Genomic DNA, 22446 nt, shown 5'->3' with positions numbered 1-22446 from the left:
AAAATGAGTACAATTCCTTGATCTCGTTATTTGCTCCTATGAAATTAGTGCCATTGTCCGAATAAATATTTTTCGGTTTGCCTCTTCTTGCTGTAAATCGTTTGAGAGCTCCAACAAATCCTTCAGTAGTTAAATCAGTAACGATTTCCAAATGTACTGCCTTAACCACTAGACAGACAAAAACACTAACCCACACCTTAATTCGAGTTCGATTTCGATGTTTTTTCTCTTTAATATAGAAGGGGCCGCAGTAGTCGATTCCCACGTTGTAAAAAGGTTTTGCTTCCGTGATTCTTACTTTCGGAATATTGCCCATAATATATTCGCTTTTTGGAGGGTTAGTTCTTACACAAATTACGCAAGTTTTGATAGTTTTTCGAACTTGTTGTCGGCCGTCGCACAGTGGCCGATTTCCCGAAAAACCTGGCCAAAAATCGAAAAATGATACAATTTCAACCAAAATTGGTATACCCATGTTTTTTGGGCTTCTGAATTCAAATTTTACATTGGTTGTGTCAAATTCAAAATGGCGGATCCAAAATGGCCGTTTAGATTTTAGAAAACTTTGCTGAAAATCGAAAAATGATACGATTTCAATCAAAATTGGTATACCCATGTTTTTTGGGCTTCTGAATTCAAATTTTACATTGGTTGTTTCAAATTCAAAATGGCGGATCTAAAATGGCCGTTTAGATGTTTAAAAACTTTGTTAAAAATTAAAAAATGGTACGATTTTAACCAAACTTAGTATACTTACGTTTACTGGGTTTTTGAAATCAAATTTTACATTTGTTTTATCAAATTCAATATGGCGGATCCAAAATATTTGCTGGTATTATAAAATTGCGTATATGTGTTAGAGTTTATTTTTTTTAAATTACAGACAGTGCTTAAATTTTAGTTTAAAGCGAATGCGAATGAAGAAAAAGTCAGTCTTTCATGTTCAGTTGCACCGCCGGCCGGTGCAACGCGCTGTCGGTAAACCGCGCTGGGTGAAATAAAAAGTGATACCAAAACTGCAGGGGCAGCTTCTGGCAGCTGATTTCAATTAAAATGAATCAAAAATATATTCTAGTTTATGATAATACCAGGTAGAGCGCGGACATCGGTGGATTTTACAATTATTTTCATGATTTACGTTGATAAAACAATACAAAAATCGTAGCCATGAATAGCGATGTTTAATGTCATTTTTTAAAAACTGTACGTTTTAAATGTGATGATAAATACATTCAACATATTTCATACACCTTTGTTAATAATTCCCAAAAAAAGATATTCAAAAATCTGCTGTATATTAGTATATTTTCACTATTTTAACTGTGACGAAAATTTATAGTTATGAAACGTTCTGAGTAAATCTCTGGCAAAGATCACTTTTACTTGTTCACATAATAAATTGGTCATAAAAAAAGTGTAATTTTTTTTCGCAAAATTATGCAGTGAACCCTCCTTTATAATATTCAACAATAAAAAGTATAAATTTCTAAAAAAAAATTTTTGACTTTTGGCCAGGTTTTTCGGGAAATCGGCCACTGTGCGTCGACTATCCAATAATTTTTTCGCATTGCATACAATGTTGTTTGTGATCCAGCATGACAGTTAGTAATGTGTTCATTTCGGATAAGCAAGGTTGTGATGTGATGGTTCTTGGGTATCAATAGAGGATATTTTTCTGAGTATGGGATATTGCAATTTTTAATCGTCCACCTACTCTTACTAGGCTGTTTTCGTCGAGAAAAGGGTTCAGTCTTTTCCATTTATGATTTGGTGATAAACATTCCCTTCTCTTCAGTTCCTTGATTTCCTCAGAGAATGTTGATTCTTGTACCAATTTTATGATTTTTTCATTTGCTGATAATAATTCGTTGGCAGAAAGTGGACCATTATTTTTATTCTTGAAGCGTAGACCGAACGCGAATAATTTTCTTAAAAACCAATCGATGAAAATTTTAAGATCCATGGTACTTCATTTTCAACACATTCCGTATTGTTTTCCTTGATAACAGTTTCAGTTTCAGAATTTCCTTTCGAGTTAGAGATAAGACATTGTGTTTTTCGTAATTCTGGGATTTCTGGTAAAACAGTTAGTTCACTGATTGGCCAAGTGGATTCATCTTGACTGAGCCAAATTGGACCATTTTTCCAGTTTGAATCTTCTATGAATTCCTTTGGATACAATCCTCGGGGAAGATGATCAGCAGGATTGTCAGTTGATCTCACATGTCGCCATTCACTATTTTCAGTTTTCTGTTGTATGTTTGAGACTCTGTTTCCCACAAATACCAATAATTTATGTGGTGGAGTTTTAATCCAATGAAGAGCGATCATTGAATCTGACCAAAAAATTATTCGATTAATTTGATGTTTTATGGCCTGTTGAACTGACGTGAATAAATCTGATAACAAAGATGCTGAACATAATTCTAGACGAGGTAAGGAAGTGGTTTTTATTGGTGCTACACGGGCCTTTGAACAGAGTAAACGTGTTTGAATTTTTCCGTGAATATTCGTGGAGCGAATATAAATACATGCACCATATCCTTTTTCACTTGCGTCGCAGAACCCGTGAAGTTGAATATCCCTTGCTTCTGAAATAATCACCTTCCTTTCAAAAGAAATGTTATTTAGTTCAATTAATTGACTGGAGTATTTTTTCCAATCTGTAAAAATACTCAGAGGTACGGCATCGTCCCAATCAAGTTTTTCTAACCACAAACGATGTAGAATCATTCTTCCTTTTATTATCACTGGACCCAAGAATCCGAGCGGGTCAAATATTTTCGCTACTTCTGACAACATTATTCGCTTAGTCATTTTAACATTTGTTGCTATAGGAAGAATGGTATATGCAATCTCGTCTGTATTTGATTTCCAATATAGGCCCAAAGTTTTAATTGTTGAATCTTCGGAAAATTTCATTTTAACATTCACATTACTTTCAGGTAGTCCTTCCAAGAGTCGAGGGTCGTTGGAGGCCCATTGTCGCATATTTAATTGTCCCTTTTTTAACAATTCTATTACGTCGTTTCGGAGATTCAATGCTGATTCGAATTCATCAGTGCCTGTTAGTAAATCATCGACGTATATGTCTTCTTTAATCACCTTTGCAGCTTCTGGAAATTCGTTGTTAAAGTCGTCAGCTAATTGGTGTAGACAACGAATGGCTAAAAATGGAGCGGCAGATAACCCAAATGTGACTGTATTTAGATGAAAGATTTTTTCTTTACCATTGGCATCTTTCCACCAGATCTTTTGATATTTTCTGTCTTCTTCTCTGACCCAAAATTGCCGATACATTTTTTCTATGTCACCGGTCAAAACGAATTGATGAGTGAGGAAGCGAATTAGTAGTGAACATATATCCTGTTGAATTGTAGGTCCGGTCATCAGAGTGTCATTGAGAGAGAGACCATTTTCGTCCTTTGCCGATCCATCGAAAACAACTCTCATTTTTGTAGTGAGGCTGGAATCTTTTATGACAGCGTGATGTGGCAAGTAGAAACCTTCTTCTTCTTGAAAGTTCTCATCGATTGCGGTCATGTGACCGAGATCAATATATTCTTGCATTACGGTTGAATATTTTTCTTCAATCATTGGATTGCGCTTGAATTTTCGGAGAAGAGTTTTGAATCGATTGAGAGCTGATTGTTTTGAATTTCCTAAATATTTTACCTTTTCATTAAAAGGTAAGGCAATAAAAAACTGATTGTCTTCATTTCGATTAACATTTTTGATAAAATGTTCTTCACAGGTTTGTTCTTCTTTAGATAAAATTTTAGTAGTAAAGACGTCATCCATTTCCCAAAAATTTTTTAATTTTCTTTCTATTCCTGTTAGCTGATTTTGTAATAGAGATCTCTCATTGTTTGTTGAATCAGATAGTATACTTCCACCGATGATCCATCCAAGGCGTGTTTCTTGCAATATCATATCATAGTTATTTGATTCATTCAATCTGATTTGACCTTGACAAATTAAAGACAGAGTTGTACCTACGCTTAAAAGCATATCTACAGGGGCAGGCTGATAAAATTTTGGATCTGCTAATTGTAAACTCTTTGGAATATCAAATTGATCCCGATTGATTTGTTCATTGGGAAATAAATTTCCAATTTTGGGAACAGTTAAAAAATTCAATGTTTTTGAATATTTGTTGAGTCTCGAGTTGATTGTCGCGGTGGTCAAAAAATTGGTCTTGGATTGAGAGTTAGCCATTCCTTCAATACAAAGTTCTAGTTTTTTGAGAGGTAAATTCAATTTTCTAGCAAGATTTTCAGTAATGAAGTTTGAGCTGGATCCAGTGTCCAAAATCGTACGGCAACGAATCGGTTTTAGATTTGAATCAAGGACAGTGATAACAGCAGTAATTATAATATCTCTGGATGGTAAAGTGGCAACAAGAGTTGTAACGACAGGTATAATAGAGGGTGAATTTGACAATAGTCAAGATGAAGATTGTCTAGATTGAAGTTGTTCTTCAGTTAGATGCACGAGATCGTTATGTCTCCCCTTACAAATCGAACAATGAGAAGCCTTACAGAAACGTGTTCTATGATCATTTTGAAAACAATTCAAGCAAAGACGAACCTTTCTTGCTGCTTGAATTCGATCTGGGGTGTTTAATGCAAGAAATTTATCGCATTTATCTATTAAATGATTTCCATTACAAATAACACATTGTTTTTCATCAGTTGAAGTAAGAAATGAGTGGGTATTTTCAGGACCTCTATTCTTATTATTTGTATTTTTTGGTTTACCATTCGAATTATTCGTCGAATTATTATTAAAATTAGTCATTGCTGGTTTAATAAATGTAAGACGCGTCGCTTGCTCTCTCAAAAAACTCAAAATATCCTCATAATTAGGAACCTTGTTTCCTTGTTTCGAGCGATTCCATTCTCTTTCGGTCTCTTTATCTAAACTGCGTAAAATGACACGTGATATGATAGTGTTCCAATTTTCAATTTTTTCACCAAATGCTTTCATGGCAAGTAATTGAGTTTGAATATGGTTCGTCAATTTTCGAATTTCGTCGGCGGAGCTTCTTTTCATTATAGGAGTTTCCAAAAGTAGATCGCAGTGACGAAAAATAAGGACATATTCAATATCATAGGTGGATTCTAATAATTTCCATTCAACGGCATAATTCTCGTCTGATGGTTGAAACGCGCTTATTGTTTTTTCTGCTTCGCCTGTGAGGGTTCTTTTCAAATAATCTAACCGTTGAGCGTCTGTTAAGTTCTCGCGATTGTGAATGGTTTGAATAAACCAGTCACGGTACATTCGCCAATTTTCTAAAGTTCCATCAAATCTTTTTGCTTCGATTTTCGGAAGTGACGATAGGTAATCTGAAGGTGCTGAATGTGAATAAACCGAGCCCGACCTAGAGTTCACGGATGCGCGATTTCGCATTTCTACTTCAAGATTAGGTTCTTTAAGTCTTCTAATTAAAACTTTAATTTCTTCATAGTCGAAGTAAATATTTTCTTCCTCTTCTTCATGATTTTTTCCTGGCTCTAATTGAATGAGTTCCATTTGAATTTGTACTAATTTTGTTAATTCAAAATCTATAATGGACATGTGACGATCCGCGTGTTCCGCGTTTGCATAGACACCTCCTTCTTTGAGATAATTTGATAATTTTGTGATTCTACGCTTCAAATTTGCACGATTTTGAACCAAGCTGTTTCGTCTAGCCTTTTGTGTTTCGTCTAATTCGACCATTTTTTATTTATCGAGATCGAGAGGAAAGAGGGAGAAATAATTAGAAATAAAAAAGGATTGACAATTCCAAACAAGATGATGAGCTTACCTTTTGCTGGTCCTTGATAATGGTTGGTAGGTGGATGGCGATATCCCAGTCTCAGCTACTTCTTAACCCCTTGACTGCAGGTGCTCCAATTATTAGTATTGTCCTTTAGTCACAGCAGTATATCTTCCTCACAAGAATAGTTAATTTGAGAAACACTGTGTGTATTACCTTGAGTTATCTGTCACACATTCAATTTGTTATTTTTAACAAAAGAAAGTCACTTAATTAACTGTATTCCGAACTTCTATTGCGTATTTGTAGCAAAAGAAAAATCACTTCACTGATCTTTTGTCCAAATCCGGCTCGAAGGACCATGAAAATGTCTCGTTATTTGACGCGATAGTCACTACCTTTATTTTTAATGAAATTGGAAGTTAACCCTTCTTCAGGTTGTAAATCTGAATATACTTGTTTAGTACGTCAAAGTGTTCGAGAGCTATTGCTGACGATTAGAATTCGTGAGCAACTCAATCTGTTGGTTTAAGGAAAGGAATAAAAAAAGGCACAGTTCACTTAAACTTTAATTTATTTTTAATTGATAATTATTATGGAAAGTCAGAATTAGTTTTTTTTAATAAAATGTTTAGTTTTTTAATAAGTGTTCAGATTAAATGTTTGAATTTAAAAGATTTCAATTGCAATTAATGAGTAGAGCTTACACTTAGCGACGTGCTCTCTCAGAGGTAGACAGATAACTGATCCAAAAACCTTGAAAAATGCTTCAAAAGGTTGGATAGAAAAATTTGGCAACGTTGTTTACAATTTATATATTTGGCAACAATGTATATATTTTTAAGAAAGATGAGAAAAATTTTGAAGATGGTATGTTTAAGAAAAAAAACACATTTGATTTTATTGGACTCATCTGCTAAGATGTCGAGGTAAAGAGTCATAAAGGGATTAAGAGCCCGGTTTGAGTACTGTGAGTCTACCTGGGTTCGTACCCGGCTAGTTTCTTGACAATTTCAAATTACTTTTAGTATATTTCGCACTAAATGATAGAAAATAATAAAATAGCAGATGTGTCATTTGAGATAACAAAAAAAATAAGTTTTAAGATTTTATTTGTAGCTCAGTTTAAGAATTGACACTGAACACAATTTTTTACGAATTTTTCAATATATACCTTTAAAATTACTCTATTTTTAAAAAGTTACATATAAACCATTTTTTCCAATTTTTTATGGTTTTTTTAAATTATTTACTGTTGTTTTTTAAATTTTTAGTTAGGAACCTATAATATTGTGCCTAATTTTAAGTGTCATTGAAATCAATTGTTTTTAACTTAATAATTTTAAAATTTCTTATTTTAAAACGAAACATCTTCTATTATATTAAGTTAACAAATTTCCAAAAACGACGCCAACCCCGTGACCTTGACACCGTCCTTGGAAAATCTATTTTCACTTATTTTCAAATAAATCAAAATACTTTGCCATATGCTTATAGAAAATCTTACTTACTTTTTTTTGTAACATCTTTTTTTAATTTTAACCCGAAAAAGGGTTATTTTGCATGTTCATCCCAAAAAAGGGTTATTTTGCAATTTTATGCAATTTTTTACAAATTTTTCAATATATACCTTTAAAATTACTCTATTTTTAAAAAGTTACATATAAACCATTTTTTCCAATTTTTTATGGTTTTTTTTAATTATTTACTGTTGTTTTTTAAATTTTTAGTTAGGAACCTATAATATTGTGCCTAATTTTAAGTGTCATTGAAATCAATTGTTTTTAACTTAATAATTTTAACATTTCTTATTTTAAAACGAAACATCTTCTATTATATTAAGTTAACAAATTTCCAAAAAGGACGCCGACCCCGTGACCTTGACACCGTCCTTGGAAAATCTATTATCACATATTTTCAAATAAATCAAAATACTTTGCCATATGCTTATAGAAAATCTTACTTACTTTTTTTTGTAACATCTTTTTTTAATTTTAACCCGAAAAAGGGTTATTTTGCATGTTCATCCCAAAAAAGGGTTATTTTGCAATTTTATGCAATTTATTACGATTTTTTGGATACATACCCTTAAAATTATTCTATTCTTAAGTAGTTACATATAAACAATTTTTTTCAACTTTTTAACCCGAAAAAGGGTTATTTTGCAATTTTATACAATTTATTACGAATTTTTGGATATATACCTTTAAAATTACTCTATTTTTAAAAAGTTACATATAAACCATTTTTTCAATTTTTTTTTATTTATTTACTGTTTTTTTTAAATTTTTAGTTAGGAACCTTTAATATTGTGCCTATTTTTAAGTGTCACTGAAATCAATTGTTTTTAACTTAACAATTTTAATATTTCTTATTTTAAAACGAAACATCTTCTATTATATTAAGTTAACAAATTTCCAAAAACGACGCCGACCCCGTGACCTTGACACCGTCCTTGGAAAATCTATTTTTACTTATTTTCAAATAAATCAAAATACTTTGCCACATGCTTTTAGAAAATCTTACTTACTTTTTTTTGTAACCTGTTTTTTTAATTTTAACCCGAAAAAGGGTTATTTTGCATGTTCATCCTGAAAAAGGGTTATTTTGCAATTTTATGCAATTTTTTACGAATTTTTCAATATATACCGTTAAAATTACTCTATTTTTAAAAAGTTACTTATAAACAATTTTTTTCAATTTTTTATGGTTTTTTAAAATTATTTACTGTTGTTTTTTAAATTTTTAGTTAGGAACCTATAATATTGTGCCTATTTTTAAGTGTCATTGAAATAAATTCATTTTAACTTAATAATTTTAACCTTTCTTATTTTAAAACGAAACATCTTCTATTATATTAAGTTAACAAAATTCCAAAAACGATTCCGCCCTCGTGATCTCGACACCGTCCTTGGAAAATCTATTTTCACTTATTTTCAAATAAATCAAAATACTTTGCCATATGCTTTAAGAAAATCTTACATACTTTTTTTGTAACATGTTTTTTTAATTTTAACCCGAAAAAGGGTTATTTTGCAATTTTATGCAATTTATTACGAATTTTTGGATATATACCTTTAAAATTATTCTATTTTTAAATACCCAGTAAAAAAAAAATAATTGAGAGTAAGGAAAAATAATTGGGAGTTAGCTTACTTTGTATTCAGTTTGGCGTCTAAACCGTGTAGGGACGTTACGGCCAATTATTTTTTCTTACCCTGAATTCTTTTCATCTGGATTGTTTAAATTGATGTTTGTTGATCAAAATTTGCAATACAAATGAATAGAATGCATGTTCCAAAGTGTCAAAATGCCGATTTGGAATAAGAAATGTGAAATTTTATGAAAACGACAAAATGTGAAATATGACAGATTTATCGACAATTTTACCATGTGAGTAGTGTTCATATGATAAATGTACCATACGAGCACTACTCACATGATAAAATTGTCGATAAATCAGTCATATTTCACATTTTGTCTTTTTCATAAAATTTTACATTTCTTATTCCAAATCGGCATTTTGATACTTCGGAACATGCATTCTATTCATTTGTAATGCATACGTTGATCAACAAACATCAATTCAAACAATCCAGGTGAAAAGTAATTCAAAAAACACAAGTAACAAGCACAAGTAATTCTAAAAAAATTTGTAAGTGTCAAAAGAGACTCAACACGTTCAAGGGAGTTGGAAGATCTTTGGATGTCGAATGACAGGACGGTTATGCAGAGGGAGGAGATTAAGAGAGTGAGGGAGGAACTAGAGACCCGTCGATTAGACGGAGAAATGAATGTGTCAATGGTCTACTGGCGTGGAATCCCTACCATAATTAAAATCCCCCCTAGAAATCGCACATCGACTCTTACAGTCCAAATAGATGCGTGTAAGGAGAATCTATAGTGATTTCCCCACTTGGTGCCCAAGGTTGTGTCCCTTCCTTGAGATAAACTTATTTTATTTCTATCTATGAAAGTGATTTAAGGAATGTAGACATTGTGATTTAGAGAAAATCAGTATTATTGAACAAAAACAATTATTTTTGAAATTAATTGATATAATGGTAAAGCAGATTCAATTTATCAAAATTAATCTTCTCCTTTGATTTGATTTATGTTATTCTTTACTGTATAAACTTATACTGAACTTTAACCATTATAGCGCCTACCTAGATTTAGTTAATATTTTATATTTTGTATTGTTACTTACGTAACTATTAGAATTTAGGAGTACTTTTGTACGAAAGGGCATGTCCCGTTAATAAATGAAATTGAAATTGAAAAGAATTCAGGGTAAGAAAAAATAATTGGTCGTAACGTCCCTACACGGTTTAGACGCCAAACCGAATACAAAGTAAGCTAAATCCCAATTATTTTTCCTTACTCTCAATTATTTTTTTTTACTGGGTAGTTACATATAAACAATTTTTTTTCAATTTTTTATGGTTTTTTAAACTATTTATTGTTGTTTTTTAAGTTTTTAGTTAGGAACCTATTTTTAAGTGTCACTGAAATCAATTGTTTTTAACTTAATAATTTTAATATTTCTTATTTTAAAACGAAACATCTTCTATTATATTAAGTTAACAAATTTCCAAAAACGACGCCGACCCTGTGACCTGCTAATAAAAACATGAAATGAATAAAAAACCCATCTATCTCAATTGTATCTGATTTTAGATGTATTAATGATTAAATATTGTTATTTTTATTGAAAAATAACAATTATTTATTATAAAATTAAATAAATGAAATCAGTGAGATTTCAGTGTTCATTCAGTGTTGGTTAGAAAATGAGTATAATAACACGTAAAATAATAAAAATAGGCACTACACTTCACGGTACCCTGGAACCAATCTCAACCCTCAACATTCTCCCTTTCAAAAATTCCTGTTGCAACTTGTTCGGGGTACCTCACTGAATATTTTTCAACAAGAAAAATCAAAATCCGTAGGGCGCTTTTTTTTAATTTCAATTTTTGTGATTTTAGCGCTAAATTAAAAAAAACTGGTTTTTATAATTATTTAAAGTAAAATTCAACTTCACATGGTCAAATTTTGTTCCAGAAATTATACAAAATCATAATTCCGGTAGAAATTTTTCTGTAGAATCGAAATCTGACATTGGCTTTCGAATTTAAAGCAGAGGAATCCCAAAAAATCCGGAAAACTGTAAATATTCTAAAAGCAATCTCACTGTCGTTTTTTTCAAGTTTTCTGTGTCGAAATTTTTTTTCTGTATTAAACACAGAATTCCTTACGCCATCTACAAACAGCAGTGGTAAATTCCACAAAACTGCTGCGTTGGTTTTCGAAATATACAAATTGAGTAGCTGCCTGCAATAACTCGCCGAGCGCTTGGCCGATCGCTCTAACGCCAGTCAAACGTTCAAAAACGTGAAAAAAATGAAAAATCAAAATTTTGATTTTTGAAAAGTGCAATCTTGTAGGACATAAGATGGCGCATCTTTTTTTCCTTTGAGTTTTTTTTGTAGATCAAAAAATAGAGTTAATATATGCAAAACACTTAAAAATTTTATTTCACAAATTTCATTCAATTTTTAAACATAAATCTTAGTATCTTTGACAAATTTCAATAAATCTTATTGAAAATTAATATACATACGTATTTAGGTCCATAGAAGACGACAACATAATCAAAAATATTAAAATCATCAATTGTTTATTTATAATTAATTGTAAATGAAGACTTGTCAATAATAATGTTTACTTACCTTTGACGACATAAAGTGTGTGGGGAACTTCAGAGTTGAAGAAACTTCCAGTGAGACATTTGTTTATCATAATGTAAGGAAGTTTTTTGTAAAATATAAAAACAATTTATCAACAACTTTAGAAAATATAGAACGTTTAAGAAAACATGCGCGACGCGCTAGCGAGTCTCCGCGCGGAGAATTGCAAACAAGAGTTGTAGAGGACCGAAAATACAGAAACAAATATTGTCACTACATTCTTAGAAATGTTTTTCAAATAAAATATGTGTTAATTATATGAAAATGCAAATTAAATTTGAACAACTGTTTTTTTAATATTTACTAAATAATCAATAGTTTTAAAATATTTTGGTGCTTGTATGTACTGTTTGTGCAGTTTGCAAATAAGTTTTTTAATAATTAATATTAAGGTATATCTTTATTTTCTGTTTCTTCATTTTTTTAAGAAATTAGTGTATTGTTACATATCAACAGTGATAGTATGTTGGCTCCATTTTCAAAACATAATATATCAGAACATAACATAACGTCCTTCTTAACTCTTGTGTGCAATTCTCCGCGCGGAGACTCGCTAGCGCGTCGCGCATGTTTTCTTAAACGTTCTATATTTTCTAAAGTTGTTGATAAATTGTTTTTATATTTTACAAAAAACTTCCTTACATTATGGTAAACAAATGTCTCACTGGAAGTTTCTTCAACTCTGAAGTTCCCCACACACTTTATGTCGTCAAAGGTAAGTAAACATTATTATTGACAAGTCTTCATTTACAATTAATTATAAATAAACAATTGATGATTTTAATATTTTTGATTATGTTGTCGTCTTCTATGGACCTAAATACGTATGTATATTAATTTTCAATAAGATTTATTGAAATTTGTCAAAGATACTAAGATTTATGTTTAAAAATTGAATGAAATTTGTGAAATAAAATTTTTAAGTGTTTTGCATATATTAACTCTATTTTTTGATCTACAAAAAAAACTCAAAGGAAAAAAAGATGCGCCATCTTATGTCCTACAAGATTGCACTTTTCAAAAATCAAAATTTTGATTTTTCATTTTTTTCACGTTTTTGAACGTTTGACTGGCGTTAGAGCGATCGGCCAAGCGCTCGGCGAGTTATTGCAGGCAGCTACTCAATTGTTCTTTGTGAAAAAGCCAAGATTAATTGGCGCAGGCGCAAATTTCTTGGGAAAAAAACAGACTAGAAACGAATTAAAAATTGTTTATATATTTACATATTTAATAACAGAAAGCAAATTTGAATCAGAAAATTTAAAATCAGTACACGGAAAGAAAGTTTGTAGCAATATTTGATATTATGGTGTTACTTTTTAGTATATTTGGTTACAATTGCGGAACATTTTGGCATGATAACGATTTTCGATACTATTTTTAAGAATGATTGAGATTAAAATAAGAATATTTAATATAGTTGGAAAGAAAATTTGATATAATATTTACGAAATCTGAAATCTTTTTATTGAAACACAAAAATGAGAGATTCTTTTTCAATCGCCCCAGCCCAAAAAGTCAATGTTCTGGGATTGGCTTCATACTTTGGTAAATTGTTGTCCTATATGATAGTAATAAATCCCTAAAATATAAATTAATTAAAAAAATATTTGTAGAAAGTAGAGGGGGTTGAAGTTTTGACGTTAAGGGTAACATTGTCATTTTCAAATCCGTTTAACTATGACAAAAGTTAATGGATTTTAATTTATCTATAATGAATTTTATTGCATTTTTCACGTACTTTTCAAAAATGTATGTGAAATTTAAAAAAAAAAATTTTTAACCCCTTTTTTGTCAAAATCAACCCTTATTTTTCGATTTTCACCCCTTCGGGTATTTTTTTTTTTTTTTTTACTTTCATTGGAAAGCTGAGGTTTTTTCCGATGAGCTATGTAAATATGAAAATGGGACAACAATAATTTTGTGAGTAACAGAATATTAAAGTAGGCGGTGCCGATAAGGGGTGTACCTGGAGATCATATTTGAGGATTTAGATAGGCACCGCCTAATTTAATATTATGTTTCTCACAAAATTATTGTTGTCCCATTTTCATATTTACGTAGCTCATGGGAAAAAACCTCAGCTTTCCAATGAAAATAAAAAAAAAACAAAAAAAAATTCCCGAAGGGGTGAAAATCGAAAAATAAGGGTTGATTTTGAAAAAAAAGGGGTCAAAATTTTTTTTTTTAAATTTTGTATACATTTTTGAAAAGTACGTGAAAAATGCAATAAAATTCATTATAGATAAATTAAAATCCATTAACTTTTGTCATAGTTATACAGATTTGAAAATGACAATGTTACCCTTAACGGCACCCTTATCGGCACCGCCTACTTTAATATTCTGTTTCTCACAAAATTATTGTTGTCCCATTTTCATATTTACATAGCTCATCGGAAAAAACCTCAGCTTTCCAATGAAAGTAAAAAAAAAAAAAAAAATACCCGAAGGGGTGAAAATCGAAAAATAAGGGTTGATTTTGACAAAAAAGGGGTTAAAAATTTTTTTTTTTAAATTTCACATACATTTTTGAAAAGTACGTGAAAAATGCAATAAAATTCATTATAGATAAATTAAAATCCATTAACTTTTGTCATAGTTAAACGGATTTGAAAATGACAATGTTACCCTTAACGTCAAAACTTCAACCCCCTCTACTTTCTACAAATATTTTTTTAATTAATTTATATTTTAGGGATTTATTACTATCATATAGGACAACAATTTACCAAAGTATGAAGCCAATCCCAGAACATTGACTTTTTGGGCTGGGGCGATTGAAAAAGAATCTCTCAAATGTCAAATTTTAATAAGTTCTTTATCAATTTTTCTAACCAAATATTTCAAATTTCGTAATTAGAATTGTATAAAATGATATAATTATTTTATATTTTGATATATTCGATATGAAAATTGAAAAAGAAATATCAAAGTTAACGAGATTCGACGAAATTTGCCGAAGTTGAACGTTCGGAATTGCCCGATCCTCACCGAGTGGTAACGAAGACTGACGAAGCTCTTTAGACAAGCCCCTTTTTACTATTATCTTGATACAGACCTGAATTTCTTTTATATAATTAATTTCGAATATTTTACAATAAATCAGTAAAAAAAATTGTTCTTCAAAAAATAATAAAATATTTAATTATTTCCCAATAAATAATGATTTTTATTTATATTTTTAAACATGTTTTGATATAATTTCACCTTTCTCATAAGCGGTGAAAAATATGTCTGGTTAGTATATAAGAATGGTCACATCAGTTTTTCACATGTGCGTAAATTTGTATATGAAGCGTTATTCTGCGAATGTTATACGTATTATCGTTAGTATAGGTTAGGAATAAAAATAAGCCAATCGATGTAAAACATTGCGGTGTATGTGTGTGTGTGCATTTAAAAGTTCATATCCTCGTCTATCCTCGAGATGAGAAAGAGATAAAACTTTGGCGTAGAATCTGTTGGTATTTCTGTTGTCATCTGTCACGACTGAACCACTTCGAATTTTTAGTATTGGGATCTGACATGGGGGCGGGGCCTAAAGCAATATGGCGTAAATTGGGTAACACTTTTAGTGAATTTACATGGGAATAACATGGGATGCAATAGAACAAAATCGTTTAAAAAATATTGCTTAATTTAATAAATGTATAAGTGAATTTTTTTAATACAAAATTACTATTTAAATTCCTATTTACAAACATGAATAAAAATATAAAAGAAATCTTATTTTTATACAAATGATTTTCTCAAATCCAGCGATACATGTGCAAGAAAAGTATTGTATTTTCCTTTATATTTCATGTAATTATATGAAAATTTATAAATGTATATATTTCATTTTTCATTGCAAAAGTCTGTTAACAAGAAGTGAAAAAAAAATTTATTTATCCGTTTTTACAGTGATAAATTAACTTTCAAAATGTTCACATGCACGGGTAATATGAAAGATTATATAACCTCCAAATTTTAAAATCTTAAACTTACCTGGCAAAATGTAATCACTTCTTTTGAAATGCAGATAACATACTCTCATAGAAGGCTTTATACTGTGTATTTTTAAAGCATTTTTCCAGGCCTTTAATTGATCGACTTTCAAAATTATCGAACGTATTTTTCACATCCACTACTCGTTGTTTTGGTTTCGGAAATTTATGGAAAATTACGCTTAAATTTTTCGCTACAGTACTGCCACAGCCTCTCACAGAACACTTAATTCTGCAGGAAGATTTCTCACGCGGTAAAAAATGTAGCTTCATTCATAATGATAAAATAATTAACAATGACAGCGGAACTACAATTGCAAGTGACACAAACAGTTATCCAAAACTAGTTACATTTTTCAACACCAGATGGCATGTGTACGAATGTCAGATCCCAATAGTTTTAACAAATTTCGAAATAATCTTTCCAAATTTTCATATAAATTTATCAATTTACGAAATAATAATTTCAATTTCTGGAATATATTTACTAAAAAGACTATTGGTAAAAATATACCGATTTTCGTTATCAAACCCAAATGTTCCGCGTTTGAAAAAGAGAATACTAAAATTTCCTATCAGATTTATCAAATATTGCTACTAAATTTCTTTCCGTGTAGAAACGTCGTAAACATACCCTAGATTTTGTTAACTTTTAAATTCAAAATTTTAATCACTGCCAAAAAAATGTTCATTCTATAATATTTTGTTTTGTAAATTTGAAAATGTAACTGTTACTTATTGGGAAATTTCGATAAATTTTGAAATTGCTCTTATTTTTATAAAATTTAACAGACAATTTGGAAAAAACGACGCTACGGTGAGATTGTTTTTAGAATATTTACAGTTTTCCGGATTTTCTGGGATTCCTCTGCTTTTAATTCGAAAGCCAATGTCAGATTTCGATTCTACAGAAAAATTTCTACCGGAATTATGATTTTGTATAATTTCTGGAACAAAATTTGACCATGTGAAGTTGAATTTTACTTTAAATAATTATCAAAACCAGTTTTTTTTAATTTGGCGCTAAAATCACAAAAATTGAAATTAAAAAAAAGCGCCCGACGGATTTTGATTTTTCTTGTTGAAAAATATTCAGTGAGGTACCCCGAACAAGTTGCAACAGGAATTTTTGAAAGGGAGAATGTTGAGGGTTGAGATTGGTTCCAGGGTACCGTGACTTATTATATACTTATACATTAGTATGTATTTAATTTAATTTTGTATAAATAATTACATATTTTACTGTTTTTAATATAAAAATAGTAAAATAAATAATAAATGTACAATTCACTGTATATAATACGCGAGAATACTGTCGGTAATCGATCAAAAATGAAGAATACAACATCAGCGCCACGTGATAAGTTACCACGTCGTAACTTACTACTTACCATGTCGCAACGACTTGCTGTCGCGCCGCCTTTTCGTCCGCTAGGTGGAGTTGTCCATTCAACTGTGTATCAGTTGAATGAAAGTAAACACATTGAATTTGACAGGTGACCAAGGAAGATGTTTTACATCCATAAAAATAATTTAAAAACGATGTTGTTAATAAATTAATTAAAATTACTAACTTTTAATGTTTTAAAATTCTCATCATACTGAGAAAGTTTTTGATTTGTGTTTTTTTAATCTGTCATTCCATGTGAGATTTTTATTAATTTCTATTTTTTCAAAATTTTTATGAAAAATAAAAAAATGCGCATTTCCATCAAACCACTGAAAATCATCTGAGCGTGTCAGCTGGAATATTTTTAAAAAATCTAGTTTTAATATTATGTGAAACTATGTGAATTTCTACGTTCATTGGTCATAATATTACCGTGTAAATTTTATTTCGTTTTAAATTATAATTTATTAAAAGTAAGAGGTTCACGACGTGATTTGGTAATCTTAAATGTTGCACTTTTTTTGAAAATATTATTATTCGACAACTGCCAAATATTACATATTCTTATTTACTGGAAACATAAGTCAATTAAAAAATGATGGAATTATTATAGGGGTAAATGGGGACAAGAGGATTTGGAGCTTAATTTACAGATTTAAAATTAAGTTCAACGTCAATATTTTGACCTTAGATCACCTGCAAGAGGTTTTGAGTATTGCCAAGCTTTTATCTTGACAATTGGCAGCAAGATAATTCAAGCTATCGCTCAATATATAAAAACTTGAAAATCCAAGTCAAACTGTTTCAGTATTTTGTCTCGCATTTCAAAGAAAACAGACTTAAAAATCTTACAAAATTTTTTTCTTATTCCTTATCACTCCTATAACAGAAATTCACTTAAATTTTTCATTTTTGTCAATTTGGTTAATAATAACAAGATGTCCCCATTTACCCTAAGAATTTGAAAACTCAGAATAGATGGGGACAGCATGTTATTATTAACCAAATTGACAAAAATCACAAATTCAAATGAATTTATGTTATGGGAGACATAAGGAATAAAAAAAAATTTGGTATGATTTTTAAGTTTTTTTTTCAAATGCGAGACAAAATACTGAAATAAAAAAAATTTAATTGGTTCAACTATTATATATATATATCTACTACAAATTTTTTTCAAGTTTTTTCATCCCTTAATACATTAATATACTTATGGTAACTTTTTTCTTAAAATTTTATTAGAAACTATGCTGTCCTCATTGACCCCAAATTTTACGAAATTTTCTAAATTTTGGTTTAAATGGAGACAGTCAGTTTCATGCGTTTAAAACTTATCTAAATTTTTCTCTGCTGCATAAAATTAATCCTGGGAATGTAAATAACAACTTAAAAAAAATAAACCTGCAAATATTACCTTTTAAAGAAAGTAACTTACGTAATTTGTGAAATATTGCGATTTTGTCCCCATTTACCCCAACTGACCCTATCATTATTTTATTTTTAGATGTTAATTCGAATTTGAAAATTTGGATATACTTCCGAAGTAGGGGTACCTCCGATTTTAATAAAACTTGCTATACTAACATATTTTGGTGCGCTGATTACGAAAATGATAGTGAAAATTGGCGCAAATTTGATTATCATGGTAAAAACCATAAAAAACACCATAAAATCATGGTTTTTTGCAATTATCTCGTAAAAAACGCAAAATTTCAAAAATTGTTTCAAACAAAAGTTGTAGGTCTCAAAATAACACATATTTTATGTTGTATTCATTTTTTACCAAAAGTCATTATTTTTCGAGAAAAATCCAAAAAACGATCAAAAACGCCACAAAATGATGGAAAAATAGTAATTAGAGAGGAATTTGGTAGTTGTAAGTAAGGTACTGCTCGCTTTCATTTTTAAAGAAACCTTGGCGAGAGGGGGCGGATATGGCCGAAAGTATTTTGCTGAAATTGTGGGGTAGAGTCTACAGCAGCGGTGAACGCAAAATAGTAAACACGGCCTTCGACCGCGTAAGGTACTGCTCGCTTTTCTTTTTAAAGAAACCTTGGTGAGAGGGGGTGGATATGGCCAAAAGTATTTTGCTGAATTCGTTGGATCCTGAGTAATGGTGAATATGATACTATATACGAGTTAAATAATATGTCTAACCATGACTGTTGTATATGTTATCATTATCATGGTGTTTTTGGTATTTTGGATTTTTCTCGAAAAATAATGACTTTGTAAAAAATGCATAAAACATAAAATGTGTGTTTATTTGAGATCTACAAGTTTTGTCGAAAACTTTTTTCGAAATTTTGCGTTTTTTACGAGATAATCGCAAAAAACAATTTTTTTATGGTGTTTTTTTTATGGTTTTTACCATGATAATCAAATTTGCGCCAATTTTCACTATCATTTTCTTAATCAGCGCACCAAAATACGTTAGTATACCAAGTTTCATTTAGATCGGAGGTACCCCTACTTCGGAAGTACACCCGAAAATTTTTTCAGTCAAACAATTTTACAATTCTTAGAAGCTTGTAACTTTTTTCTGGAATCTTTAAAAATATGTGCGAAACCCCAAAATTTTTTAAGCTTTTAGGAAAATGTTACAAGCATCGAAAAATTGTGAAATTTTTTTACTGACAAATTTTTCAAATTCGAATGAATATATTTAAAAATAAAATAATTATCTAATAATTATATCATTTTATGATGTAGAATAAATTGATTTATGTATTCTATTACGACCAATGAACTTAGAAATTCACATATCTGCGCGCATCTATTTCGCCCGCTCGGACGAACTACTTCATTCTTATATTTCGCCCGCGACGTGCGAAATAGATACGATTGTGTGAAGTGGCTATTTCGCCTGTCGTAATAAATGTGATTTAGAAGACGTGAGAAATAAAAAATAGATTATTTCGCCCGTCAGGTGATAATAAAAAAAATCGACCGAAATAATCTAATTCTAACTACAATATTTCGCCCATCAGGGATAAACGCGCACCTGTTGCATATTTTTCAAATTAATTTTAAAATTAATTTAAAGTTTTAAAAGTAATTATTATATTAAATAACAACTTAATGTAAAAAAGGATATAAAAAATTAAGGTTTTTAATATAACGTGTTGTTAAATTTACTTGTTATTAATTTTCGCATTCGAATTAATAACAATCAGATAAGAAAAAACTAGATTCAGTTATAAATTGTACAATTAAAAATTAGCACATTTATAATAATTATAGGTTGAATAAATTTTAGAGAAAATATTCCGCAGCTCATACAATATTTATACAAATTCATCTTCGACAATTTATATCATTTTTCATGGGCAATTTTTTTTACATATTTTCTTTTATGATTCTTAACAATCAATTGTATATAATTTTCTTGTTTTTAAAACCTTGAAATAAATTTAAAAATTGACTGTTACTGACATTTTTTATAATGTAAAACGATTAAAACTTTTTTTCCCCTTAAAGTTTATTCGAGATCTAAGTGACTTAAAGATATTTTATAAAAATAATTATATAATTGTTTTATTGACTTGAATCATAAAATAATCGAATTTTTTTCAGAACTTTACATAATAAAATATTTTTATAAGCTATTGTCTAAAATTTATTTAACCTAATTATTATATGTAAGCTAATTTTTAATTGTACAATTTATAATTGAATATAGTTCTTTTGTATCTGATTTTATTTATTCAAATACGAAAATTAAATAGACACTGTAAAAAGATTTATTTGATTCAAATACTCAGTAACTTGACTATTATCATAAATATTTATTTATATTAAATAATTATTATTTGAGTCACATAAATCGTATTTTTTCTAATACATAAATTATTATTGATTATTTGAAACAAAAAAATTTTTTTTCAGTGCATGTAAATTTAACAACATATATTATTAAAAAACTACATTTTTTATAACCTTCTTTAACCCTAGAAGGAGTACATGAATTTCCTCACCCTCTAAAGGGTAACTGGGGTGTCTAGACACTCCCAACTTGAAACTTGTGTAAAAAGGTTTCTATTTGACATAAAACTAATTATATATAATGATTTTTATTGGTTTTTTTGGAAGGAAAACAATAGTTTTACTGATTTTTTGTTAAAATATAAAAAAGTTTTAAAAAAATTGCAAAAACGAAAAAAAAAAATTTGCCAAATTTTTTTTTTTTTTAAAAATGTAGTTTTTCGAAAATTTGACTATTTTAAAAATATCAATCACATTTTGAAAGGTGAATAGATTTACTTTTAGAAAAAAATATTGGTTTTTGCATTATTTTAAAAAAATATAATTATTTGAACAACTAAAGTGCAAAAAAAATTGAAGAAAATTGACTAGGGTCAACCGGGGTAAATCCGAACGCTTTTAGTAAGTTTCAACAATAACATAAGTTTTTTCTTTAAAAAAAAAATACTTCCGGTATTCTGGTGCATGAAGTTGTTACTTTACTTCCATAGAACAATTTTATGGGGTAGAAAAAATTTTTGATAAATTACAATCGCAGGAAACTTAGCGTTCGTATTTACCTCGATACTTTGCAACTTTCCTAAAATATGGGGGTAAATACGAACGCCACTGTATTTCAGAAAAATCTTAGGGAAAATAAATTTAAAGTATTGCAATTGTTAAACTTATATAAAAACTCAAAAAAAATACGATAATAAACCTATTATGTAATAATGCATCATATATAAATACAAAAATCAAACAGGTTAAAAATTAAAATGCATTACACAATTAAAACCTTCAATAACTTTATCAAATCATAACGGATTTTTGCAAAACTTGGTACAGAAAGTATTTTGGAGTGATTGAATGTAAATACAAAAATAAAAGTCAAATTTTTTAAATTCAAAATGGCGTACTTTCCTAAAACTTATTTTTAAAAATGATCAAATTTGCTAACCCTGAAACCCCCCGAGTAACAATTTTCGAGCGAATCGAATGAATTTTTTAATTCTTGTCCGCCATTTTGAATTTTGAAAAACTGACTTCAAATTGGTAATTAGCGACCCCAAAAACCGTAGAATACCAAATTTTATTAAGATCCTGAAAAACTTTTTTCAACAAACCATTTGGCAAAAAATTGAAACACTCCTTCGAGAGAACAGAGATTAAGTTTCTGCTTATTAATTACTAACGAGGATACGTATAGAAAGAAAAACTTTTTTCTACACTACCGTCCGAAATTGTGCGCACTCTGCTTTTTCAACAACTATAAAACTGTTCAAATCTTCAAAAATATTAAAATTAAAATTTTTTCCTCTTTATTTTATTAAAGCTAATAAAATTCTGAAAGAAATGACACCTTGACAAAGAGAATATGTTAATATTAACATATTCTCTTTGTCAAGGATTTACCCCCCGTTCAGATTTACCCCGAGTGACCCTAATTAAAAATTCAAACAAATGAAAATTTGTTGAATTTGAATTAGTCATTTAAAACTGATTTTTATTAGAAATTCAGGCGCCCATAACTTAATTAAAATTTTAAAAATTTACATCTTAGTTCGATTCTGATATATTTGAA

General features: G+C 29.5%; 3 protein-coding genes across 3 annotated transcripts in view; all 3 read right to left on the bottom strand.

Annotated features, from left to right (window-relative positions):
- Positions 1 to 1929: 1929 nt before the first annotated feature.
- LOC127277935 (uncharacterized) lies at positions 1930 to 4011 on the bottom strand. The gene has a single exon (XM_051299383.1). It carries the CDS (start codon positions 4009 to 4011, stop codon positions 1930 to 1932), a length of 2082 nt encoding a protein of 693 aa, XP_051155340.1.
- A 435-nt stretch (positions 4012 to 4446) lies between these two features.
- Positions 4447 to 5727, bottom strand: LOC127277934 (uncharacterized). The gene has a single exon (XM_051299382.1). It carries the CDS (start codon positions 5725 to 5727, stop codon positions 4447 to 4449), a length of 1281 nt encoding a protein of 426 aa, XP_051155339.1.
- Positions 5728 to 5924: 197 nt separating this feature from the next.
- Positions 5925 to 22446, bottom strand: part of LOC127277933 (uncharacterized) — a 31297-nt gene continuing 14775 nt past the window's right edge. Inside the window, exons 5-6 of the mRNA XM_051299381.1 lie at positions 16900 to 16961; positions 5925 to 5993 (exon numbers count right to left, since the gene is read on the bottom strand). Coding sequence (XP_051155338.1) covers positions 5925 to 5993; positions 16900 to 16961 — 131 coding nt within the window. The remainder of the gene's footprint in view (positions 5994 to 16899; positions 16962 to 22446) is intronic.

The sequence above is a fragment of the Leptopilina boulardi genome, unplaced genomic scaffold, assembly GCF_019393585.1.
Source record: "Leptopilina boulardi isolate dan_hultmark-lab unplaced genomic scaffold, ZJU_Lbou_2.1 LbouV2_191, whole genome shotgun sequence".
NCBI classification, from domain to species: Eukaryota; Metazoa; Arthropoda; class Insecta; order Hymenoptera; family Figitidae; genus Leptopilina; species Leptopilina boulardi.
Note: the sequence above shows the minus strand (reverse complement) of the source record. Positions and strands in the feature narration are given on the sequence as shown.

Excerpts from the sequence above, each read along its gene's own strand:
- LOC127277935 (XM_051299383.1), bottom strand. The coding sequence starts at position 4,011 with ATGCTTTTAAGCGTAGGTACAACTCTGTCTTTAATTTGTCAAGGTCAA.
- LOC127277934 (XM_051299382.1), bottom strand. The coding sequence starts at position 5,727 with ATGGTCGAATTAGACGAAACACAAAAGGCTAGACGAAACAGCTTGGTT.